The sequence below is a fragment of the Ceratotherium simum genome, chromosome 5 (assembly GCF_057802395.1).
Source record: "Ceratotherium simum simum isolate JZ-2026a chromosome 5, ASM5780239v1, whole genome shotgun sequence".
In the NCBI taxonomy this organism is placed as follows: Eukaryota; Metazoa; Chordata; class Mammalia; order Perissodactyla; family Rhinocerotidae; genus Ceratotherium; species Ceratotherium simum.
Window position 1 is genome coordinate 37,473,911 of NC_141904.1, and position 27,532 is coordinate 37,501,442.

The 27,532-nt window shown below is 37.1% G+C and overlaps 1 protein-coding gene across 4 annotated transcripts in view; it reads right to left on the reverse strand.

The window, feature by feature from the left end:
* CLASP2 (cytoplasmic linker associated protein 2) overlaps positions 1-27,532 on the reverse strand; it is a 170,822-nt gene that overhangs the window by 65,312 nt on the left and 77,978 nt on the right. For all 4 annotated transcript variants that reach the window (XM_087430684.1, XM_087430682.1, XM_087430683.1 and 1 more), the window contains exons 12-18: positions 24,985-25,120; positions 18,852-18,922; positions 16,252-16,311; positions 14,511-14,588; positions 13,692-13,859; positions 11,350-11,405; positions 9,845-10,018 (exon numbers count right to left, since the gene is read on the reverse strand). In XM_087430684.1, coding sequence (XP_087286810.1) covers positions 9,845-10,018; positions 11,350-11,405; positions 13,692-13,859; positions 14,511-14,588; positions 16,252-16,311; positions 18,852-18,922; positions 24,985-25,120 — 743 coding nt within the window. The remainder of the gene's footprint in view (positions 1-9,844; positions 10,019-11,349; positions 11,406-13,691; positions 13,860-14,510; positions 14,589-16,251; positions 16,312-18,851; positions 18,923-24,984; positions 25,121-27,532) is intronic.

Genomic DNA, 27,532 nt, shown 5'->3' on the forward strand with positions numbered 1-27,532 from the left:
ATAGGCTGATGTTTCTGACCCAAACAAGAAAGTATTTTGATCTAGAAAGTGAGAATAATTTGTTTTGTTTTTATTTTTTTTTAATTTTTATTTATTTATTTTCCCCCAAAGCCCCAGTAGATAGCTGTACATCACAGTTTCACATCCTTCTAGTTGCTGCATGTGGGATGTGGCCCCAGCATGGCCGGAGAAGCGGTGCGTCGGTGTGCCCCTGGGATCCGAACCCCTGCCGCCAGCAGCGGAGCGGGCGCACTTAACCGCTAAGCCACGGGGCCGGCCCATGAATAATTTGTTTTTAAAGGATCCAGAATCGCAGTGTTAGAAGTGATATTGAAGGATTTGAAATATAGAAACTATCTCTTGGTGGGCTTTCATTTCATTCAATAATTTTTGAAAGTTATGAAATACATTAAACACATAGAGAAGCACAGAGACTAACATATATAACACTCATGTACACAACCCAAGATTAAATAAATGTTCCATTTCATTGGAATGGAAGATATATCAATTTCAGAGTTTATGTAATAACTGACAGAAAAACATACAGTTCTCCATTTTTCCTAGATCTCATACTGTGCCTTACAGATTTAGTATCTCCTTACAAGTTCTTAAAAAAAGCTCAAGTTCCTAGATAACATTATGGTATTTGAAGTGAGGGGAAAGTGTGGGTAATATACTATCTAGATCAGATAAAAATTACCATACAGATAAAAATACTACATTGAATCAAGCAACTACAGATAAAGTATAATCATTTGAATACTGAAATTAAAAAGGCAAAGCTTAAAGTAAGTTCAGTTTTGATTAAATGTTAGTTTAAAACTCAATCTTAAAAAGACAGTATCTGTAACTTGCATTTCATTTTCATAAATAACCACATGAATCTGTAAAATATGTCATTTGTCTCCAGAGTTAGTAAAGAGTTGAATCAAACGACTTATGAGATTCTTTTCCGTTCTTCTAAATCTAATATTTCAGAGAAAGACTTAACAAATCAAGAATATTTCTAAGAGCTCATAGAAAAAGATTTTAAGATGATTGATTTAACTTAACAACAAACATTAAACTAGTATTTGAGTACACTGGGAAACCCAAAAATGGACATGCCTAACCCAAAATTCAATAAGAGAATTATGTAGCCATTTTCTCATTGATTGCTGCTAAATAAGCAGACTATTTTCAAAATTAAGAGAATAAACAAAGATATTATATGGAATCCAAGAGCCATAAAAATCTTTAGTAGTAGAATTAGAAAAGAAGTTCTTACCATCCATCTTGTCAGAAGTATCCTCTTTGATGAAAGAGCAAGCAAAGAACAGAGGAAAACTTAGTATATTAGAAAAAAAAAGATTTTATAATCCCTAGAAAACATTATTCTTAAGAAGACAGAATTCACAGCACAGACATATATAAAAGGCTTGTTTTCAACTAAAACATACTAGATTAAACAAGATGAGGTTCCCATGTGAGATCAAGACTACAAAAAAAACCAAAAAACAAAAACAGGATAGATAATGAGTCTGATTTTCACCAACCTAGAGAGAGAAATTAGTGAAGCCCATGTTCCCCAACCTTGGACCCTTGCCATCATCAGGCAAATGCTCTGCTTTGGTCTGCTGAGTTTCTCCTTATCAGAGTCACCTTGCCTTGCTTCTTCATTTCCTCTATAGCCTAGAGCACACTCCTCAAATTCTACTCTTCAGTTCTCCCGTCATGATCCTCTGTCTAGTGCCTTGTTGCTTCCCCACCCCATCCTTTCTTAGAACTTCCAATCCCTATAAAACCTCAGATCTGAATAAATCTCAATTTCTCTACTCTATTACTAGGAAGTACCCCAATAGAGCAAAATTACAAAACTATGAAATCATGCATACTGGCACTGCTAGAAACTGGGGTAATTATCAGGCTTGGCCTTTAGCGTCTGTGCAGGAAAGTATTAACATACCAGGCTTTAAGCTGCTCTCAAGAAGGGCCTACTTATGGGGCTGGCCCTTGGCTGGCCTTTGGGAACTTAGTTTTGGATGCTCCCTCTGTCAATGATAAGGTTATTTTGTGTGTGGGGGGGTGGGGGGTGGTACTGAACTCTGCTATACCAACTGTTTTTAGATTTTTTTTTTTTTTTTTTTTTTTTTAGATTTTTTTTTTTTTTTTTATTCATTTTTTTCCCCCCAAAGCCCCAGTAGATAGTTGTATGTCATAGGTTCACATCCTTCTAGTTGCTGTACGTGGGACCCGGCCTCGCGTTGGACGGAGAAGTGGTGCCTCGGGGCGCGCCCGGGATCCGAACCCGGGCCGCCAGCATCAGAGCGCGTGCACTTAACCGCTAAGCCACGGAGCCGGCCCCAACTGTTTTTATACTAAACTGTTTTTGCAAACAGTGTGATTTATGGTGAACACCTGCTTTCTTTTTGGGAGTGGAATTCTGATAATTGTGGCTGGTCATGTGGCAGGGTGGCTGCTTAACTACCTCCCTTCCACCCTCTCCCTGGACTCTGAGTCTTAAGTGAGCTTCCCTGGGCAGAAACAATGTGCACATGTTCCTGCATTTCATTGCTGGAGGAAGGGGCATGTTCTATGCAGCCCCTCATCCTCATCTCTGGGAGAGAGAACTCTGAAAGCCTGTGCCTAGACACCTCCAGACTACCTGACGAAACTGTTTCCCTTGCTGATCCTGCTTGTGTCCTTTTGCTATGATAAACCTCAGCCATGAGTACAGTGGCCTCTTAGTCCTGTGAGTCCTTCTGGCCAAGGCCCCAAATGTATGGGTGATTGTAGGAAGCCCAGAAGAGTGCCTTACCTCTTGTGCCCCCTCTATGGCTATTCCAAACCTCAAGCCACCTCTCGGACAACCTGCTTTTTATTAGCACATGATCCTGAGGTTGACTCCTCAGGGAAGAAGTCACAACAACCTCCTGGATAACTCTTCTTAATGCCCATTCCCCCAAAATATATTTGAATCTGCTTCCTTCTTCATTTCCTTCCCTTCTACTTCAGTGAAACTGATGACCCTTCCACATCCAAGACTAACTCTCCAGTTATGCTCTATACATTCCATTCCTCACACCTTTCATAGGAACTTTGGCCATAAATTATCTCCTCTCATCCTTGCAATTTTAATTATTTTTTATTTTTTAAAATTTTACTGTGGAAGATTCACCCTAAGCTAACAAGCGTTGCCAATCCTCCTCTTTTTTTGCTTGAGGAAGATTAGCCCTGAGCTAACATCCCTGCCAATCTTCCTCTATTTTGTATGTGGGACACTGCCACAGCATGGCTGGTAAGTGGAGTAGGTCCACGCCTGGGATCCAAACCCGCGAACCCAGGCCGCCGAAACAGAGCACGTGGAATGTTAACGACTTGGCCACAAGGCCGGGCCCTCATCCTTGCATTTTTAACTTTTCCTTCTCTACTGACTCTACGACCTTAGTATACAAACATATTTAACTCCTCCAATCTTAAAAAACAAAAAGTTCACTAACTTTTAATTACAAATCTTACAACGTTCTTTTACCTCTTTTCTTGATCTTCAAGCACAGGAATAATTTATACAAATTCTCCTTCCAACTTCTTCCTCAGTCAACTGAAATATGGCTTCTGTCCACATGATACCACTGAAACCATTTATATTCTTTTCCAGTTAAACAATTCCACAAACTCATTGTTGAGAATAAATATTCATAAACATGCATACATATATCAAGGTTTCCTTAACACAAATTCCTATCTCCCATCACACCAAGCTTCCTCTTCAGGATACAGTTTTAAAGGGTAAACTTCAAAATACTCATGATATTCCTGTTGCCAAAGGATTTAGCACTTTAGTGGAGGAAAAACCCACTGGCGACTGCTTTAAGGAATGTACTGAGTTTAATATTGAAAGATTACAGTAAGAACAACTCTCTAATAACTTCCAAATGTAATCTCAAGCATATATCTCTCTCCTGAGTTCTATACCACTATATCTCAATGCCTCACTATACCACTATGCCTCCTGAACACCTCCAGTTTGATGTCTCACAGGGACTTCAAACTCAAAATGAATAAAACTCAACAAGCTTTTAGCTGCTCATCCTTTAGCAACCTCCAGTAGACTGAGAGACTCTCTGGTACCCGGTAGGGTACCCGGCAAAAACTAAGTGTTCATTAAGTGTTTGCTGAAAAATGATGGAAAATTCCCTCTGATCCATAAATGTTCTGTCATGATAAGCAAGACTCAAAGTAGAAGAAAACAGAGAGTACACCAGTCACATGTTTATAAGAAAGCAGAGAGAGAGAGAGAAAGAAAAAGAGAGAAAAAAGAAAGATAAAGAAAGAAAGAGATGTTGAGAGCAACAGAAAAAAGAAATAGAAAAAAAGAAATAGAAATAGAGAGAGAGAACGAGAAAATCCATTATTTAAGCCCTGGAAAGAGCCACAGGCAAGTAGTTCCTTGTCCCTGAGTATGAATCCGGGCCAGATGAAGAAAAGAGAAAAGAGGGACACCATTCCCTTTTTTAATAAACCAAACAGGCAATTCAGACTTCAAAGAACCTAAAGAAACAAATTAAGTCAATTTCATGGCACTATTACAAGCTTTCTTATGAAAAAAATATTGTTGCAAATTGGCTTTCCAATTCACATGAAAACATTTCAAATATAATATTTTTCTGGTAATAAAAAGAATAGATATTAAATATAATGTTTTATTTTTAAGACTCAGGATAACCTTTTTTAAGTCTTTTCCCCACTTAAAAAAGGTTAAGATATAATTCACGTACCATAAAATTCACCCTTTTAGGGTATACAATTCAGTGTTTTTAATATATTCACAAAGTTGCACAACTCTCACCACTATCTAATTCCAGAACATTTTCATCACCCCAAGAAAGAAATCCTGTACCCGTTAGGAGTCACTCCCTATTCCCTTGACTCCCAGCCCCTAGCAACAACTAATTTACTTGCTGTTTCTGTGGATTCACCTCTTCTAGGCATTTCATATAAATGAAATCACACAGTATGTGGCTATCTGTGTCTGACTTCATAATATTTTCAAGATCTATCCATCTTATAGCATGCATTAGTACTTCATTTTCTGTAATGTACTCCTTTTTATGGCTGAAAAACATTCCATTCCACTGTATGGACAAACCTGCTTTTTTTTTTTTTAAAGATTTATTTTTTTTCCCCCCAAAGCCCCAGTAGATAGTTTCCCCCCAAAGCCCCAGTAGATAGTTGTATGTCATAGCACATCATTCTAGTTGCTGTATGTGGGACGTGGCCTCAGCATGGCTGGAGAAACGGTGCGTAGGTGCACACCCGGGATCCGAACCCAGGCCACCAGCAGCGGAGCGTGCGCACTTAACCACTAAGCCACGGGGCCGGCCCTGGACAAACCTGCTTAACCACTCACCAGTTGATGGACATTTGAGTTGTTTCCACTTTTTGACTATTATGAATAATGTTGCCATGAACATTTATGTACATGTTTTATGAGAACATGTTTCATGTCTTGGGTATACAGCCAGGAGTGAAATTGCTGAGTCACATGGCAACTCTATGTTTAACTTTTTTGAGAAATTGCCAAACTGTTTCTAGAGTGGTTCTACCGTTTTACGTTCCCAACAGCAGTGTTAAAGGGTTCCAATTTTTCCAGATCCTTGCCAGGTTTGTTGTTGTCCATCTTTTTGATAATAGCCATCCTAGTGGGTGTGAAGTGACATCTCATCATACTATTGATTTGCTCTTCCCTAATGACTAATGATGTTGAGCATCATTTCATGTGCTTATTGACAATTTGTATACTGTCTTTAGAGAAATGTCTATTCAAATCCTTTGCCCATTTTTAAATTGAATTGTCTTTTTGTTATTGAATTGTAAGAGTTCTTTATATATTTGGGATATAAGTCCCTAATCAGATTATGTGATTTGCAAATGTTTTCTCTCATTCTCTGTGCTGTCTTTTCACTTTCTTGATGGAGCACTTTGAAGCACAAAAGTTTTTAATTCTGATGAAGTCCAATTTATCTATCTTTTCTTTGGTTGCTTGTGTGTTTCGTGTAGTATCTAAGAAAACACTGCCTAATCCAAAGTCATGAAGATTTACACCTATGTTTTCCTCCACGAGTTTTAGAGTTTTAGCTCTTACGTTCGGGTCTTTGATCCAATTTGAGTAAATTTTTTGGATATGGTGAGATAGGGGTCCAAATTCATTTCTTGGCATGTGGCTATCCAGTTGTTCCAGTATCATTTGTTGAAAAGACAATTCTTTCTCCACTGAATGGTCCTGGCACCCTTAATAAAAATCAATTGACCATAAATGGGTTTATTTCTGGATTCTCAATTCTATTACATTGATCTATATGTCTATCCTTAAGCCAGTACCACACAGACTTGATTACTGCAGCTTTGAAGTAAGTTTTGAAATTGGGAAGTGTTGAGTCCACCAACTTTGCTCTTCTTTTTCAAGATTGTTTCACCTATTCTGGATCCCTTGCATTTTCAAAAGGATTTTAGGATCAGCTTGCCAATTTCTATAAAACGGCAGCTGGACTTTTGATACAGATTGCACTGAATCTGTAGGTCAATGTGCCATGTTAACAATATTAAGCCTTTAAAGAATCTGGATATCTCTCTATTTAGATCCTCTTTAATTTCTTTTAAAAATGTGTTGCAGGTTTTAGTGTACAAGTGTGAAATAAAAAATTTATATATATATATAGGTTTCTGGCCCCAGTTCCTGGCACAGAGCTCCTAAGACCCTTGTAATTTCCTAAGTGATAAGAGCACTTGGAGCATCTTCTGTTCTAACATTTGGTCTTTGACTCTGGAACCTGACACAGTGCTCCTAAATCCCTTGAAATTTCCTGGGAAATAGGAGTGTCTTTTGTTCTAATGAGTTAATTCCTGGTGGGCTTCTGGACAGTTTCAGGATGGAGGCTGGTCACCAGAAAGATGAAGCCAGGATTAGAAGCTTGGAATTTTCACCCCACCCTCCATCCTCTGGGAAAGGGAGACGAGTTGGAGATGAGTTAATGATAGATCATGCTTCTGTGATGAAGTCTCCATAAAAATCCCAAAAGTACGAGGTTTCAGAGTGTTTCTGGATTGGTGAAGACATGCACCAGGAGGTTGGTGCACTGCACTCCAACTCCATGGGGATAGAAGCTCTTGTGTTTGGGACTCTTCTGGACCTCACCCCATGTATCTCTTCATCCGGCTGTTATTCGTATCCATACTCATAATAAACTAGTAATCTAGTAAACAGACTGTTTTCCTGAGTTCTATGAGCTGCTCTAGCAAATTAATTATACCTGAGGAGGGGTTCATAGGAACCTCTGATTTATAGCCAGTTGATCGGAAGCACAGAAGACAACCTGGACTTGCAAATGATGCCTGAAGTGGGAGTGGGGGGCAGTCTTATGGGACGGAGCCCTTAACCTGTGAGGCCTGTGCTAACTACGATTAGTGTCAGAATTGGATTGAATTATAGGACACCCAGTTGATGTAGGAGAATTGCTTGGTGTGGAAAACCCACACATCTGGTGTCAACAGTATTATGAGTATGAGAGTAAAGGAGAAACACAGGAGTGGTTTTTCCTAGAGAAGTCTTACACTTCTTTTGTTACACTCATTCCTAAATATTTTATTCTTTTTGATGCTATTATAATTGGAATTGTTTTCTTACTTTCATTTTCAGATTGTTCATTGCTAGCATTTGGAAATACAACTGATTTTTGTATATTGATCTTGTATTCTGCAACCCTGCTAGACTCAATAATAAGTTCTGGTTTTTTTGTGGATCCCTTAGGATTTTCTATATTTAATATCATGTTTTATCCAAATAAAGATAGTTTTACTTATTTTCCAATCTGGATACCTTTTCTTTCTTTTTCTTGCCTAACTGACCTGGCTAGAACCTTCACGATAATGTTTAAATTGCATGCCGTTCTAAGTAGCGTGATGAAATCTCCTGCTATACAACTCTGTCCATTCAGGACGTGAATCATCCCTTGGTCCAGCGTATTCACACTGTATACACTACCTGCCCATTAGTCATTAAGCAGCCGTCTTGGTTATTAGATTGACTGTTGTCATATCCTAGTGCTTGTATTCGACTTATTTTATGTAATAATGGCCTCAAAGTGCAAGAGTAGTGATGCTGGCAATTCAAATACTCTGAAGAAAAGCTATAAAGTGCTTCCTTTAAGTGAAAAGGTGAAAGTTCTCGACTTAATAAGGAAAGAAAAAAAATCATATGCTAAGGTTGCTAAGATCTACAGTAACTTTTATTATAGTATATTGTTATAATTGCTCTATTTTATTATTAGTTATTGTTGTTAATCTCTTACTGTGCCTAATTTACAAATTAGACTTTATCATAGGTATATATGTATAGGAAAAAACATAGTATACATAGGATTTGGTACTATCTGCGGTTTCAGGCATCCACTACGGGTCTTGGACAGTATCCCCATGAATAATGAGGGACTACTGTATTTACAGGTCTTTCAATTTGCATTTGTTTGATTACAACTGAGGTTCAACATTTGTTGTGGCGTTTTCTGGGTAATTACGATATATAATTTCCTTGATATATGTAGAATATTTTTCTATAAAAATAAGTTCATTTGTTTCTCATAGACTTATTAAAACTTCTTGACATTTTAGCTTTTTTTTGTAGTAGGTAGCAAAAACTTTTCCCCTTTTTGTTTCCAGCCACTTGATTTTCTATTTTCACACATATGATTTAAATCAGAGGAACTTTTCCCTCATGATTTTTTGGCTTTTATGTTTAGAAATTCCTTCCCCAACCTGAAATTAGACAAATACTCAACTACTATGTTTTCATCAAGTTGCTTTACGTTTTTGTTCAACTTTTTAGTCATCCGGAATAATTTTTTTTTTTTTTTGGCGAGGAATATTGTCCCTGAGCTAACATCTGTGCCAATCTTCCTTTAGCTCAATTTTGTATGTGCAATGCTGCCACAGCATGGCTTGATAAGCAGTGTGTAGGTCTGCGCCTGGGATCTGAACCCGCAAACCCTGGGCTGCTGAAACGGAGCACACGAACTTAACCACTACCCCATCGGGCTGGCCCCTGGAATAAATTTTTTATGGTGTGAAACATGGTTCTAACTTAATTTTGTACCAAGTTGTAAACCATGTGTCTAAATACAATTTACTAAATAATTTATTCCTTTCTCACTAAATGTAGCTGTGCCAACTTTATCATGTACTACATTCATACCTAATATCTCTGCACTTCCTACTGTGTTCCAATGATTTGCTTGACTAGTGTTCCACCAGTACTACTCAAGAGAAAGAAAAATGATGCACAAAACAGAGACCAGAAAAATGGATAACCAACCTCAAACTTTTAAAGGTGATGGACATAAAAAATAAAGTCTGAATAGCTTTGAGAATATATGTTTCAATTTTGACTATGATTAAAGTCTTTGCAGTTTTCCCAGATTCCCAAAAGGCTTTAACTTCTTGGTAAGGGAACAGAAGAAGGAGAAAGAACAGAGAAGCTGGATACCCAATGCCCTCCCCAAACTCCCTTAGTAACCCATGGTTGGATGTGGCAGTACTGCAGAGCTGTGAAAATTCTATAGGCAAATCATGGAATCAAGAATTGCTCCTTTGATCAAGATGATTAGGAGGATGACAAGGGGAAAATTGGAAACAAGGCAGCTTCTAGATACCTCAGAACTATGTCCCAAGTATAGAATCACATTAAAACATATGGACTATCCTTAACTAGTAAGAATGAAATAGAAATCATTAAGATATCACCATCATCCTGACTTCACTGAGACCAGGGAGAAAACAATGTATAATTTCCTATAATTAGCTGTCTTACCTAATGATGCATAGGAACCTGGATTCAGGGCACCTGCACCTAAGCGTCCACTTCGCACAGCCTGCCCAGCAGCATGATGTGCCTTGGCACCAGCAGCAGCATTCACGTCAATGTCACTTCGTGAACGCTGCAGGCTTCCTGGAAGGGAACTGGCTTTGCTGCTGCCTGCTGATACTATGGAAAACAAAGCAAAGGTAACCTATATTATTTACATCACTGCAAAAAGCATGAAAATTATATGAACTTGAAACCACCATGAGCTAATCCATGATGACAAATAGTCAAAAAGGAGCAGTGGCTAGATGGACACTAGACAGTATTTTATAGTATTGTAAAGTCAGAATGCCTCAGTTTCAATCTTGTCACAACTAAATCTTCTTGGACAACTTTCTCAATACTTCTCTGCCTCATTCTCCTCTTCCACAAAATGGGAAAAATAACTATATTTTGTAAAATTCATAGGACTGTTTTGCAGATGAAGAGAAGATGTTCATGCCTGATTCAAGAAAATGAAGCACTAGAGAAGATAAATAGATGGGAGCAGTACTATCTTTTTACTATCAGAAAAATGCAAGGAGAACTAGTCCAAGAGTAGGGTTAGTCAGAAAATAATGCAGATTCTGTCACTCTTAGGCAATGCCAATAAAGTCATTAAATTTCTGGCCTTTAGTTTTTCAGTTCTAAAAATGAGAAGTGTTATAAACTGTGAGTTAGGATCCATTAATAGGCTGTGAAATCAACTGAGTGGGTCATGGACAGCATTTTAAAGAAATGAAACAGAATAGAAAACAGAGTGCGTCACAAGTAACGGTAAGCAGTGCTTCATGGAACTTCGAATTATACTATACATGTACACATGTATACGATATACTACATAGTATACGTATATTGTATGTATATAATTACGTACACTACAAGGTATATATTATACATAGCATATGTATACGGTATACAACACAGATAGACCATATGTGTATAGCATTGGCCTACTACATAAAACGATTTTCTCCTGGGGCTGGCCCGGTGGTGTAGTGGTTAAGTTTGTGTGCTCTGCTTCAGCAGCCCGGGGTTCGCAGGTTCGGATCTCGGGTGCAGACCCACACACCACTTAACAAGCCATGCTGTGGCAGGCGTCCCACATATAAAGCAGAGGAAGATGGGCATGGATGTTAGCCCAGGGCCAATCTTCCTCAGCAAAAAGAGGAGGATTGGCAACGGATGTTAGCTCAGGGCTAATCTTCCTCACCAAAAAAAAGGATTTTCTCACTGTGCATCATATCAAAAGTTTAAAAGTTTAACATAGTTTAAAAACTATACTTTGAAAGCACATCAAAACAGTTTAAAAACTAAACAGTTTTTAACAGCAGTAGCTTTTAAACTGTTCTGATGTGACCAATGATGAGAAAATCATTTTATATAGTAACTTTTACTTTATATATAAAGTAGCTTTTACTTTATTTATTAAGAAAAATATGTTACAATTCTTACTTAAAAAGGCAACTTACCTCTTCCAGCCACAGCCGACGGGTTTGCCGTAGACCATTTAGAAGAAAAAGGGCGACTGCAAGGTAAAAAGAAATACTTTTAGTAAGAACACATAATTTATTACCCCTTTGATAACAATTAGCGCAATACTACTGAGTTTTCTGAAGAGTTGACAAGTACTTCTAATTTTAATTTTCCTTTTATATGTCACTTTAGAACAGTTGTTGTCACATATCAATGGTATCTCAATTAGCTGCGAAGCAAAAACGAAATAACTAGCAATGAATAAAGATGGTAAGCTCTACAGAGACAAGGACCAGAATGTTGTTGTTTACTCTGGTCCTCAGCACACATTACAGTGCTCACCATTGAGGGCTCAATAATAGCACTGTCCAACACTTGTATTCTGAGATATTTTACTTAGAAGGAGAGAGGAGTATGTTATTACTAGCACAGAGGAAATTCAGCATAACCAAAGCCTCTGTCTAATGGTTGTAGCCCTTGGCAATTTGTGCCATTACCACGTAGGTATCATACTACCTACAGCTGTGCTATTGAGTGTTATTGCATGGGGCAACAGAATCAAAGCTAAGAACTGCTGCTGAGGATGACATGTATGATGAGAAAGCAAAACAGCTCCAATAATCTCAAAGAATCCACCATCTTCCTTAATGTTTTTTTTTTTTCGTGAGGAAGAGTGGTCCTGAGCTAACGTCTACGCCAGTCTTCCTCTATTTTTTGTATGTGGGATGCCGCCACAGCATGGCTTGATGAGCAGTGTGTTGGTTCACGCCCAGGATCCGAACCAGCGAACCCCGGGTTGCCAAAGTGGAGCATGCGAACTTAACCACTATGCCACTGGGCCGGTCCCTTAATATCTTTTTTGATTATTTATCTTTAATTACAATGGTACCCTGCAGCCCATAGATAAATAATATATCTAAAGATGTAAGGGGGATATGGAAAGCATAAATTTTAAAGGTGGGGGCAAGGCCAGACAGATGCAAAATCTCCAAACAGGTTAACGTCAGGCAAGTTATTATCATCAAATGGTAAATTTGGTAGTTGGTTATTAAGCCCAGTATTATATTATTTTTATAACTGTTCCCTAAACTTGCTACCCTATTAGACTGAAGCACACCACTTCCAGGTTCACAGAATTTAAAGCTTTTTACGTCTAAAGATATTACATAAGAGTAAGATAAAATATCTAGTTTAGATCCTTGCTACTCAAAGTATGGTCCCTGGACAAAAAGCATTGACTTCACCTAGGAGTGTGTAAAAAATGCAAAATCTCAGGCCCTATCCCAGATCTATTGAATCAGATTCTGCATTTTAATAAGATCTTCAGATGATTCATATGCACTTTAAAGTTTAAGCATAGTGAATAAAAGTAAAGGGAACAAAGCAAAAAAGCTCATGTGAGGTGAAGAATTTATCACATTTAACTAGAAGTTTAGATAGGTAATTATTCCTACAATAATTATTTTTTGAATATCTGCTTTTATTCTGAAAACTTGTAAGTCACTGGACTTTAGTACAGTACTCACAAGACCCTGGGAGCGCTTCTTTGAATTTTGTGCCCTAGGTCCCTCACTTGCCTCACCCTGGTCCCAGTCCTGCATCAGAGAGCTGCCAAGGCAACTAGCAGTCTTTGCGGGGTCAAGATCCCAAAGAGACAGGAATTACAGAGAGGTAAGCTCACATTTTGTGAGCTGCTCTTTCCTGGCGAAACCTGCAGATACTTGTGGCCACTGCCAGGGAGCAGAGAAGGCATCAGAAATTTCAGCAATCTCATAGGGCTAGAGAGACAGAAAATAGGGTTAAGGGTTAAGGCTGCCAAGACTGCAAGGGTTTGAGGTAGCCAACATAATAATGAGAATGGAGTTACAGAGAACTGAGTCAGATACTAGAGAATTTTGCCCCCTTGAGGGATTTGCTGAAATCTTTAACTGTGCAAGAGGCGAAGAAGGAAAACAGCAGATTGTTTATCAGTCACACAGTGCTGTATGAGTTCTGAAGATGACTTTCGAATCTCCATTACAATTCCTCCATTAAAATGCCCTAGAAATGGGCTACTTACTGTATGAACTATTTCTGAGGTATTAGAAAATGTATATAAATCAGTGCTTCCCAATCTTTTTCACAGACATAAACATATGGAAACAAAATGTGAATCACTAAACTCTTTACTCAAAGAGAAGAAGTTATACTAGCATGCAATCCAACCCTTGAGACAACAGACCAAAGAAAATCAGTACGTTGGAGTCTTTAAGTGAAAGCAAGCAGATAGATATTCAACCATCCAACCTGAACTTTGGGGAAAGGAAGAAATCATTAATTATCATTTGTATGACCTTACTTGAGACTTTCTTGTGAGCTAGATGAGGATCTGTCTGATTGTGGAAGAGATGCTACACTGCCAGAACTCTTTAAGTAAGTTTGGAGACTCTTCTGATAAGATGGCTCAAGGGAATTATACAATGTTTCTGCTTCACCAGGGAAGTGGTTTCTGAGACCCATGTATGTCCTGTAAAACAAATGAACAAACAACAATAAAAAGCACATGAAGTAATAGTTTTACATGATTACACATTAACAGTAAAATGTGTACATGCAGGAAGAATGAAGATAAGCCTATAGTTTTTTAATACATCCACTCTGTGTTAAGTGAATACTTGCTAAATTAACAAGTTTTCATGGAAAGATGGCAGGCTTTTGAGAAAAGCAGATCTGAGTTTAAAACCTGGCTGTGATCCTCATGGTTTGTGTGGTCTTGGGTAAACCCCCAAATCTCCAAACTTCAGTTGCCAATCTATGGAGACACTACCTTTGCAAGATCATTTTAAGGATTAGAAAATGATGTATACCAACTGCCCCACACAGTAGAAGGTACATGACACGTGCTCAATAAATGACAGTTATTTTTATTCACAAAGAAAGTGAGTAGTGTGTTATGATGGAATAGGAATACTGATGATTATACAAATGACAATGCGAAGTAAACTGTTAGACATCTGGTACAGATTTAATAAAAAAAAAATCAATCTCACTTTTACTAAAGAGCTAATCAAGTAGACTACTTGGGACACTTCTGATATTTTCATTCTCCCAATATAATTCCTTTCAAAGAAAACACCAACGAATGTTTAAAGTGTCAAAGGGAACATTATAGACTTACTTTCTTGCCTCCACTCTGGCCTCAGCATCAGCATCATGAATTCCCTTCTTAATAGTTTCAACCAAGACAGCTGCGTGTCTATAAAATAAAACATCTTTAGAATCACGTGTAAAACTATGTATTTCAGGGGCCGGCCCAGAGGCGTAGCAGTTAAGTGCGCACACTCCGCTTGGGTGGCCTGGGGTTTGCAGGTTCAGATCCCGGGCGCACACTGATGCACCGCTTGTCAAGCCGTGGTGTGGCGGCGTCCCATATAAAGTAAAGGCAGATGGGCACGGATGTTAGCCCAGGGCCAATCTTCCTCAGCAAAAAGAGGAGGATTGGCATCCGATGTTAGCTCAGGGCTAATCTTTCTCATTAAAAAAAAAACAACCATGTATTTCACTACAAATGATACTTACTGCCTATATGTTACATATCAGTCACAAAGGGGCAGGGGAGGTAAAAAGATTAATTAGTGCATAATAATAAATCTAAGATTGCAAGATTTTCTAATAATCCACCCCATACATTTCATTCACGTATGGTTTCCTTCTGACAATTCAAACATAATTAACCTGAAAATAATTAACTTTATATGGAATCTAGATAATGTATAAATATACGGTACCTAAATTTTAAATTTTTAATGAATTAAAAAAAAACCTCTTCTGTGTGGCTCCTCACTAACCCATCTATGTAGAAAATGATTTGCTAACAGTATGATCAGTTATGATCTGACTAAACTGAATAGTAGCTGTCACAAAAGAACTTAAAGAAAACATGGAATTACATCATGCCTACAATAAACAGCAAATTCTAGTTTAAAAAAATGGGCTATAGGGCCGGCCCCGTGGCTTAGCGGTTAAGTGCGTGCGCCCCGCTCCTGGCAGCTCGGGTTCGGATCCCAGGTGTGCGCCGATGCACCGCTTGTCCAGCCATGCTGAGGCCATGTGCCACACAGCTGTGCAGCTATGACATAAACTATCTACTGGGGCTTTGGGGAGACAAAGGGAAAAAAAGGAGGAGGACTGGCAATAGATGTTAGCTCAGGGCTGGTCTTCCTCAGTAAAAAGAGGAGGATTGGCATGGATGTTAGCTCAGGGCTGATCTTCCTCCCAAAAAAAAAAAGGGTTATAAACAGATTAATGATTTCCATGAAAATGGAAAATCAGCAACGTATTCAACGTAAATATAGGTATATCCAAGCTTCAAACTTGAAACTAACGAGAAATACAGCCATGCGAATAGCAAGTGACCAGCTAGCTGCCCACATTTTCCTCTTGTTCACCTCAGAGCTACATTAGACGCTGCCCAGTATATACCTGACCAATGACACCTGACAGCTGGTGTGGAGAAACTTTCCAATGAATCACTTTGTTTTTTCAATCTCCTTCCTCTGAAAGGAGTGTCTTCCTTCTATCTTAAATCATTCGTTACTTGATTAACTGCACCTGAGGAAATGTATTTCACATGACTAGAGATAACGTTTTTAAGTTTTTGCCCAAGTTATCCTGGAGTATCTTACATAACCCATTCTACTTAAGAGACCCTCACTCACCCCACAAACAAAGAGGAAAATCATACTATTCATAGCTGCCAACAAATAAGAGGAGCATCACACCACAGCTTTAAAGGAAAACCAGTATAAATAACTTTTAAAGCAAAATGAGAAATAATGCAAAGCCAATATCATCAACTTCTAAGGAACTTATGACAATGGGGAGGGGAAGGAAGCAGGAGAGGAAAAGTTAATGCATACCTTTCTAATGAATGAGTCTGCCACTCTTGTAACAATAAATCTAAAAATTCAAATGAACGCCTGAAAAATAAGTTATAATTATAACTGTTATAACATTATATTGTTATATTAATCTATAACTAAAGGTTAACACTTTCTTTTATAATACTGCACTTTGCCCCCTGAATTAAAGAATAAGACATGTCTTTAGATATCTTAACTGTCAAATAATTAACTTACTTTAAGGCTCCAACTATTCCTATGCTAAACAGTTAAAAAAAGACTTTACGAGTTCTCCATATTTTTAACTTAAAATGTTCAAAAAGACCTTACAAGTTCTCCATAATTTTAACTTAAAATGTTTGTCCAACATAAAGTTTAACAAATTTCATTTAATTAAAAAAACACTTATCAAACACCTACTATGCACTAGAGACTGAAGATATACAATGGTGACCAAGAAAGTGTGATGGATCTTCCATTTCCACATTTGTTTCCTTAAATATATATATATACATATGATTTTTAATCAAGTATTTATATATTTTTCTTAAGCCCTCTACACCTCAACTTCTTCAACTGTCTCATTCTTGAGCTTCTCTTCTTTCTTGGCATCTGATGACACAGCTTTCTTGGCATCTGACACAGCTCTGCCTTGTTTTTATTCTTTTATTAACACTTTTTTTCCACTTACCCTTAAATAGGTGCTCACCTGGTTGGTGCTGATCTCAGCCCATTTCTCTAATTTTATAGTCTTTACTTGGGCAATATCATCCGTACCCTTAGCTCTGACTATCAGCTATGCCTCTCACATCTAGTCCTACATCTCCAGCACTGGTTCTTCAATTCAGCTGTTAAGTCCAAGTTTCAACCAGCTCATGGACATCTCTATATAGGCAGTGAATGTCAACTCAAACACTACATAAAAAAGAACAAATTAATTCTTACCCTCTCAAATCCACTCTTTTAGCCCATATTATACAGATTAGGAAATGAGAAATAGGGAGGTTAAATTAACTTGCCCAAAGTGATAGGGTGGGGACTTAAACCCTGGTATTCTCACTCCAGAGCTTAGTCTGAAGCACTTGACATCACTTCCCTCATTCGTATCCAATTATAAAGTCTCATTTCTACACCTGAAATCCCTTGAATTTATTTAATAAAATCTCCTTCAATCAATTATCATCAATACAGCTCTAGTTCAGACCCTGGTTCTCTTACACGAGCCATAAGAATTCCTACTTAATTAAACCAATCCTTCTCATTGTCCCTTTTTAAACACGGTTCATAGCTGGAATAAAAAATAGGATGGATGACATTACCTCCTCAACAAAAACTGTCAAAGTATGGAACAATGTTAACATTTCTCTTCAAGACATTCAAAGTCCTCTATACTCTGATTTTGACCTATTTCTGCTCCCACCCCCATCAATCTCTTTGCTCCTGAAATCTTCCATTTATCATGTGTTCTGGCCTCAGTGGCCCGTCTGATGGCTCTGCAGCGTGCGGCATAGCTTTACATCTCTGCTTAGGCTCAGGTTACATCCCACTCACATTCCCTACAGTTACTGAATTGCTCCCCATTTTCAAGGTTATTTTATGAAGCATTTCTTGACTCCCTCCTCCTCTGTCACATTCCTATTTCTCCAATTACCATTTTCCTCAATATGACACAGATTGCTAAACCTTTCCTGTGAAGGGCCAGACAGTAAATATTCTAGGCTTTGTGAATCACATACAGTCTCTGTCTCATATTCTTTTTCTTTCCCCCTTTGTAACCACCCTTAAAAAATGTAAAAAACAGTCTTAGCTTGTGTGCTGTACAAAACTAGACTGTTGGCCAGATTTGACCAGCAGGGTGTTATTTGCTGGTCCCCGAGACATCAGAGAGGTGATTGGACAACAGTCGCCAAAACGCCAAACCACTTAAAGGTAATAATGATGTCTTATTCAGCTTCTTCCTAGCATTCAAAGTATTTAAATAAATATATTTATCAAATAAAAAAGAGACAAAGAGTTCTTTATAATTTTCTTAAACAACAAATGCACAAATCTTGTTTTTGCTCTCTTTATTATTTATGGTGATAGTGGTGATATTAAAAATTGCAGAAATCATAAAGAGAAGAGAGAGAGAAAGAGAGAGAGAGACCAACGGACTGACCGCATACGGCTGTTTACTCTGTTGGAAACACCATGTTCAATTCTACTAATGTGTATCTCATTGAATCCTCACAATTCTATCAGATCGATATCATTAGCCCTACCAACATACGTAGACACTGAGGTTCAGAGTGGTTAAATAATTGCCCAAGGTAGGACAGTCAATCAGTGGTAGTTATGGGACTCTAGCCAAGGCCTGACTCTAGACTCCATACTTTCTGAAAACCAAGCAACAAGTGGCCCAAATAAACCAAACTTTAATATGATAAAAGTGAGAAACGTGTGTGGTCATAATAATCACTTCATTCTTTTTCCCTTATATGATATGAGATAAAAAAAACTTTTACTAAGGTTTCTAGAAGGCAAGAAATTAATGCCAACTAAGTTTTGCACCAGACTAAGAATTAAACATAATGCAATATTAATGCTATACTAAAAAAATTTTTTTTTTCAAAACTTACCTCCTCACAGGAACTGATTTTGATGTGCAATTGCTTGTTATTAAAGGTATAAGTCTGGGTACATGAGTATGCTGAAAAAGATGTTTTAGAAAAGGTTGAAAAATACTGTGCACTTCACATAAACCCTTCTTCTATTTGCCTTACATTCAAGTATTTAGTTCTATTAGAAAAGGGCAAAAAGACCATAAAATCAGATTTTGAAAAAAATTAAGACCAGTTAACAGTTTTCTCAAATGAAAGTAATAGAAATGATGATACAATTTCAGGACAGGTGTGGCTGGCTGTAACATTATATAATAAAGAAAAATTGGGGGCCAGCCCGGTGGCATAGCAGTTAAATTCACGCACTCCGTTCTGACAGGCCAGGGTTTGCGGGTTTGGATGCACTGCTTGTCAAGCCACGCTGTGGCAGGCATCCCACATAAAGTAGAGGAAGATGAGCATGGATGTTAGCCCAGGGCCAATCTTCTTCAGCAAAAAGAGGAGGACTGGCAACAGATGTTAGCTCAGGGCTAATCTCCCTCACAGAAAAAAAAAAAAAAAAAAAAGAAAAATTAATTGTGTAACTGCAAAGAACCGTTAGGATAGTGGATAGTGTATTTTTGGGGGAGGAAGCACTAAGAGGGACTGGACATGTTATTTGTCATATTTTCTGAAATACCGTGGCTACTGCTTGTAGAAGATGACAACTGCTGTGTCTTCAAAGCAGGTAATCAGAGTGACTCTACATACGTAACTATTGGGAATGCACTTTAAAAGGATGTTTTTAACTAAACTGTCATTCTGGCTGAAACATAGCTCTCTAGAATTCAGGTAAAGTTCAATAGATATAATCTTCTGATTTCTATTAGTAATTCTTATGCTCTTCTTTAGTGAAGCAAATTATAAAAGTTCATAATAGACATAAGGATAAAACAGTAACCTAAGCATACATATTCGATGCTTTAAATCTCCAATTTTTCTTCTGAGCTAATGGTACAGGCTGGGTTACTTAGGACGCAGGCTCTGAGATGGAGTTTAGCATGCAGGATATTAAGAAGTGCCCCTGGGATCAACACCTGTGGAAGGGAGGAGAAGGAGGCAGGAATGGGCAGAGGAAGAAATCGATTGCTGATACGGCCCAAGCATATCTTGGCTCAACGCCATTAGGGAGCTTCTGAGCTAAAAGGGCCCTTCAGTGTAATCTCGAATTGGTCCAAGATGGCCAAATCTTTATACTTTCATATTAACCAGTTATTGAATGTGGGCCATACTGGGAAGGGGTAAGACCTTGGGAAAGGCAGCTTTCTGCAGCTGAGGCAGTTCTTGAAGAGGCTTGCACTGAAGGCTGTCTGCCAACAGCGCTTCCAGTATTGGGGAAACAAGTCTTTCACTAAAGGAGAATGTGCATAGCATATCAGTGTCTCCCACAACTAACTCAACCAAACCAAAGGTGAAACTTTTTTCAGCTACTACAGAGGGAAATCACCCATAGACCTGAAGTTGCTCAAGATAAGAATAACACAGGCGAGTGCTAACCTGCATGTTATTCAACTGTTACATTCAGCATGGAAATCCAGAAGAACCCATTCCCCAACCATTACTATGGAGTTAAAGCCCAAGGAGACTCCCTAGCCACAACACACTATATAGGGCTCATGTGCCGTCTTCCTCCTCTCTCTCGTAACCTCCCCAAAGCCCTACTGCTGATTAACCCACATCCAACAGTGGCAGGGATGGGGAGAGAGACTAACCTAACTATTGCTACACCATTTTCAGAGGGAGCTGCACCAAAGGAAAATAAAGAGTGACTCTCACAATTACAGATGAAGCATTCAACCAAATTACCAAATCAGAACAATTTAGACTTTAATTTATTAATGAGTTGACAACTGAAAAAAGAAAAGCTTCTCTAGAATTAAAAAGAGAATTAGGAACCAAATAGAGCACGCTAAGGAAACAAACAAAATACAGAAAACAGGAGATAATGTTAGAAAAAAACCCAAAACCCCACACGATTTGTGTTTTCAGTAAGATGATAGGATAGTATATCAATAACATGAGACAAGCTCATAAAAATTAGCAATTTGAAAACAATGTATAAAGTGTAAAGCCTAAGAACAGCAAAATGGGTACTGTCCTGTAGGCAGAATTTAAAGGAATTTTTCCTGAGAACAGATACAGCTGTAAGACAAGAGACAAAAAGTTATCCAAGAAATGATAAATGATGAAGGTTCCAAAACCTGTATAACGAGAGTAAGAGAAGAAAAAAACTTGGCAAAGAAAACAGAAACAATAAAGAAACGATCCATGAAAATTAACATGTTTAAGGAAAATTCAATTTTATTCAGAAATCCTTATCCACTACGTAAGGACAGCACTAATGCAAGATGATCTACTCCCAGACCTGCTGTGGGGAAGCTTCTAACACAAAGAGACTATCCTATAAAGCTTCCTAAAGTTTTTCAGTTTGTTTTTTCTATAAAAGAATCAAATGGTATCTCATTTCTTAGAGACAACAATAAAAAGTTAAGAAAATAATTCTGAGTGAAAAGAGAACAATTCTGAGGGAAAAGGAATGTGAATCTAAAGTCTAATTTTTCAGGTCTTGTGTAAGGGGAAAGAAAAGCCATTTTGAAATATGCAAAGATAAATACACATGAAAACTGTGAACACACTAAAACCAAACAAAAATTACCCAGAACCAATTAAAAAATGAGAAGTTAAGAGTTTACTAATAAACACTGGTTAGGAACGAAAGCAGTAAAAGACTATAGTTAATTTCAATTGCTAACAATGAAAATATCTTTGTTCAATTTAACTTAAAGGTTAAAGGAAAAAATGACATGAATGAGACAAAATGTATACTTTTTAAAAGGCAGGAGAAGTAAAACAGAGGTTTTATTCTTGACATTGACAAAGAATAAGGAATTTCTAAGAAAATAAGAAGGAGGTAAGAAGAAAGCACCATGAATAGAAAGCAGAAAAGATAGAAAAAAAAAATACTATTTCATGATGGTAATAGTCAAAAACTTTGACCATACATAAAGTACATAAAGCAAGAACTGCCAGAAAAATGAAACTGACAAAAACTAGAATCAGAATTTGCCAGATAAAGCAGCTTTTTAGAAAATAAGACCATTAAGAATTTTAATAACATAAATACCTAGACTTAGCAATGAACAAAGTACTCTATAAGTGAATTCCATATTTCGCGAATGCTAAAGAACTACCTATATAAATTTATGATGTACTAGGACACCAATAAAATTCAAGGCATTCACTGAAGAAGAAATAGTACAATCAAATTCTCTGATCAGAACATCATGAAATTACAAAATAATGATAACAACAAAAGAATCATTTGAAAATGTAAACAATATCATTATGTAATTCAAAGAGGAAGTTGAAATGGAAATTACAAATGATTGAGAAATATCACATAAAGAGAATGTGGTAAATCTAAATTATTGGGATGCCACCAATGCCAACGTCAGAAGAAAACCTACAGGCCTATAATATTAAATAACAAAAACTATGACAAATTATTGAACGATATACCACAAAAATCCAGGGGGGAAAAAAGAAGAAGAAAAAAAAGCAAGCCAAAGCGAGTCACAGAAGGGAATTAAGAAACTTAAATATAAAAAATAAAGAATTGAAAAAAATTAAAGAATCCCACTGGAACCAATAAAACTAAAACTTGAAGCTTATAAAAGAGCCATAACAACGCCTCTGGCAAGTGTATAATATTATGAAAAAATGGTAATATAACCACAGAAGTAAAGACTTTTTTTTATGGTAGAGATTTTTTTTTTAATTAAGAGAATACAGTATACATTATGCCAAAGATTCTTAAAATCTATATGAAATTAATATTTTGAGAAAATACAACCAGCCAACAACTCTTCAAAAAGAGATGCAGGAATGCCCAAAGCCTAAAACATTAGAAATGTTATTAGATAACTTTGAAGGTCAGCAAACCCTAATAAAATATGTAAAAAACAAGAAAAATATAGAAAATTCTACAAAAGACTCATATATTAAAACAGATGTCAAAATATTAACTAAAATATTAGCCAACTGAATCTAGCAGTATTATAATGTACAATGACCCAGCAGAATTTAGTTCATTTATGTACAATGGATAAATGAAAAAAGACAATCATTTCTAAAGATATTAGAGAGATATTTGACAAGACTCCACATCCATTCCTCATCAAAATTTAGCAAAATATGAATAGAAGGAAATTCCCATAACCTAATACAGAGTATCCATAAAACCCACAAACATCATACTACTCCTATTAAACTCAGGGGTAAAACAAAGATCTCGGGGCCAGCCTAGTGGCGTAGCGGTTAAGTTCACGCACTCTGCTTCAGCAGCCCGGGGTTAGCAGGTTCAGATCCTGGGCACGGACCTACACACCACTCATCAAGCCACGCTGTGGCAGCGACCCACATATAAAGTAGAGGAAGACAGGCAAAGATGTTACCTTAGGGCCAATCTTCCTCAGCAAAAAGAGGAGGACTGGCAACACATGTTAGCTCAGGGCTAATCTTTCTCACCAAAACAAAACAAAGATCTCAATAATTCCCACTATTTTTTCAACACTGTCATGAAGGTGCTGTATTTAGAGAACCTTAAAAAAATATTAAAACAGAAAAAAAGGACCACCTTCATAGAAAGAATCACAGATTTTTAAACAGGCATGGATTTTATTGCTGAAAAAAACCTTCTGGTACAACAGTATTAGAAAGAAACTTCATTTCTTTAACAGGAAAGGACAAATCGATCAAACAAATTGAAAAGGCATTTAAGAAACAGATCCATAAATTTACGAAAATTTATTATATCAAAATGGTGGCATTTCAAGAAAAAACTGAACTATAATTCACTACATGCTATTAGGTCAACTGCTTTTGTATTTAGAGGAAAAATCAAGTTAGATATCTATACTTCACACAGAAATAAAATCCAGTTAGATCTAAACCTAAGAAACAAAATTAAAAGTTTTAAACAATCAAACCTTTTCATAACTGTGAGATGGGGGAAAGTCATTTTAATTATAACAAAAACTACAAAAGGAGCATTGTCTCAATGCATAAAAATTTAAAAGTTCTATATGTAGCAAGCAATAGCTTAAATAATATTTGAAAAATGAACAAACAGAAAATATTTGCATATATATATATATATATAACACAGAATTAATACACTTATACTATATAAAAAGGTCTTAGAAATCAGTGACAAAAAAACACACAGAGAGTATAAACTGGCAATCTGGCAATCCATAGAAGAATTATAAAAGGAAAAAAATACCTAATGCCTCTAATAATCTAAGAAATACAAAGTAGAATATGAAATAATATTCCATTTATTAAATTATGAGATCTTTAAGAGACTGTTAATACACAATGTTGGTAAAGGATGGAGAAAAAGGACTCCATAGACTTCAGGGAGGAGAACAGTGAGGACAATTTAATGTTATGTCCTTTAATAGAAAACTGATTTAGACATTAAAAAGAATTATACATATAGACAAGGAAAGCTGCCCAAGTCATTAAGTCTAAAAAGTTGAAAAACATATTATTTATATACATATGTAAAATATAAATACTACATTTACATTTTGTGGTAAATATAGTTTATATAGACAGAATAGGAGTTTGGAAAAGTATATACTGAATGGCTAGAGTAATTAGTTATACAAGAGCAGAATTCAAGGGGGGAGATTTATTTTTTTAACTCTGTTCTTTTGGGCACCTTCAAGATATGGATGAAGAGAAATATTAAGAATTTTCCTGTCATCTTATATTACTGCCTATAACATTTTTACTGTTTTACATTTGCCTGTTACTACCTGTAATATGATTACACACACACACACACGTACACATATGTGCATGCATATGTGTATCTATTCTGTATGCATGTTTACTTTGTAATTCTCTGCACTATTTAAATGTTCTATAACTATAATAACCATGTATTGCTTTTATTACCATAAAAATAATACAAAAGTGATTTTCCCTTGGGATTAAAAAAATACCAACGATTTATTTAAGTACACTGAAAAACTGAGAGAGAGAAAGGGAGGAGGGAGGAAGGAAGCAAGACAGAAACGGCGGGAGGGAGGAGAGAACCTACCCGAATGATGAATCTGATTGCCGCACATCCAGAAGTTGCCATGACTTTTGCACTATTGGGGACGAGATTAAAAAGCGTAGGTACAATGGCTTCAGCGCCATGATCAAACTTATTTCCCAAAACTGTTGAAAGATGGCTACAAAAGAAGACAAAAAATGTTTTTTTAAAATAGTTTCACATGAAATATAGGTAGGACCACATAAATTTTTTTTTCCCAAATCTTTGTTGTTTAATGAGGTCACGTAGTTCTGACTGAATCCTTCCCACCTTACTTTCACACACACTCACAATTATAGCATAAGGCAGCAGAGCAGTGATTCTCACCTGTGGTTTTCCGGCAATTCAGGGGGTCATCAACAATCTTAAGCAAGGGGCTATGTATGAAGGTTAAAACCAATTTTCAATGACTTCAGTATGAAACTGGACATTCTTTTTTTTTTTTTTAAGATTTTATTTATTTATTTTTCCCCCCCAAAGCCCCAGTAGATAGTTATATGTCATAGCTGCACATCCTTCTAGTTGCTGTATGTGGGACTCGGCCTCAGGATGGACGGAGAAGTGGTGCCTCGGTACGCGCCCAGGATCCGAACCCGGGCCACCAGCATCGGAGCGCGTGCACTTAACCACCAAGCCACGGGGCCGGCCCATGAAACTGGACATTCTTATAGTCATATCATGGTATCATTACAATGAACACTGATATACTCATGCAGTTTATAAAAATGCAGTTCAAAAACTTTAGTTTAACTTGGTTTGAATTCTAGCTCTGCCATTAGCTATAGGATCTTAGATGAGATGCTTTATTTCTCCAGTCTTTAAATTCTTCGTGTTCAAATAGGGATACTAATAGAACCAACTCATTTAAAGTGATTAGCTCAAAGCACAACACATAGTAAACATGATATTAGCCAGTTATTTTGCTGATTGCACTAAGAATGAACTAGAGCTAGCAAGGGCTGGGAGCATCTTCTTCACGGCAGAGTGGCAAACACCATTCAGCTGGAATATTATCTTTACTTTTTTTTCCTACTTTATTTAGACTAAAACAACAACAACAAAAACAGTTCACCCACTTAATTTTAAAATATTATTTTACTGCATTAACTTAAAAATTTTATTTTTTAATCAGTTCTAATGGCAGAAAACCAAGAGAGAGAAAGGGAAGTGCAAATATTACATATTTCCTTCTTTTCCCCATCCTTTAACTGTGTAACCAAAGTTGAAATTTGGCATTTTACCATCTCTGCAACAGAAGCCATGTGATCTCAGAATTTAACCATTAACATGACAGGTAAAACATTCAGCTCAGATTGCCCTGATATTTAGTCTTTATCCATCAGATATTTCCATTCTGATGCCCTAATATCAATCTGAAGTTCAACATATTTTACAAACAAGTTCAAAAGCTTATCCAAATCAGTACTCCTGTACAGTCTCTATTTCTATTAATGGTATCACCACTGTTTTAGTCACAAATACTCCCTGACATCTTTGGTGTGTAGGATTTCAGAATTTTTTTTGACTAAAAATACAACTCTTAGTTGGATGATCCTAAGGATATCTGTCTTCTCTTTGCGAATTTGTAGTTAAAAAATTTAGTCACTCAGCCTTTAATCATATGATTTTACTTAAAATACTTAGGAAGGATGCTGTAATCTTCTGACAATGCTTGCAGTATTGATTAATTTCTATATATTATGTCTTATTTAAACTACATGGTTGGGGTAACAGCTCCAAAAACTGAGGTTCTTGATTCAAAGAGGTACTCAGACAGACCTATTTCCTAGTGTTCAGTTATACTTGCAGTTTGCCAATGTCTGAACTCACAGGCAAAAAGGAACCTCAAATCAGAAGCAGGCAGGTGCCACCCGCGCCTGGATGTCGTCTTCCTTTTAAGAGTGTGAGTTTTGTTCTGGCAGGCAGGTAACTTACTTGGGCATCAGCTTGATCTTTATAAGCTTATTGGGAGGGCGGGATTTAGAGTAGCCTTATGTTAGAGCTAGTTTAGTACTATTCTGATATAATGGCCTTTCTGGGCTCTTTACTAATGTGCCCTGGGTGTTCACAAGGTTTCTCCATGCTTTTCATCAGATTTTGAACCTCACCCAGCCCATATGAGCTCTGGGAACTGTTGTTTACCTTATGCCTTCCAGCAGCAGTTCTGTCCAGTCCTCTGGGAGCTGTACCTTTCACACACACAGATTAGTATGCAGCTAGACTCAAGGGATCTCCTATGCAGATTTCTATAGCTCTTTTTCTGTGTATCTCTCTTCTCTCCAGTATTCTGTATTGTAAATTTTAGCCACTTCAGCCTTCAGAAACTCCAATCTCTGTTTCTTCTTCACCTCAGTGAGACTGCCTTGCTCTGCTTGGGTTCTCCCTCTCTTCCTCATGGTTCAGAAGGTGCCTCCAGATCAAAACTGTGCTGATCATACCGCTCAACTGATTTGTTTCTTTCAAGAATCAAAGTCCTGCTCTGTCTGCTGTTCATTATCTGTAAATATTTGTTTTACATACTTTGTCCAGTTTTCTGCAACAGGGCTAATCC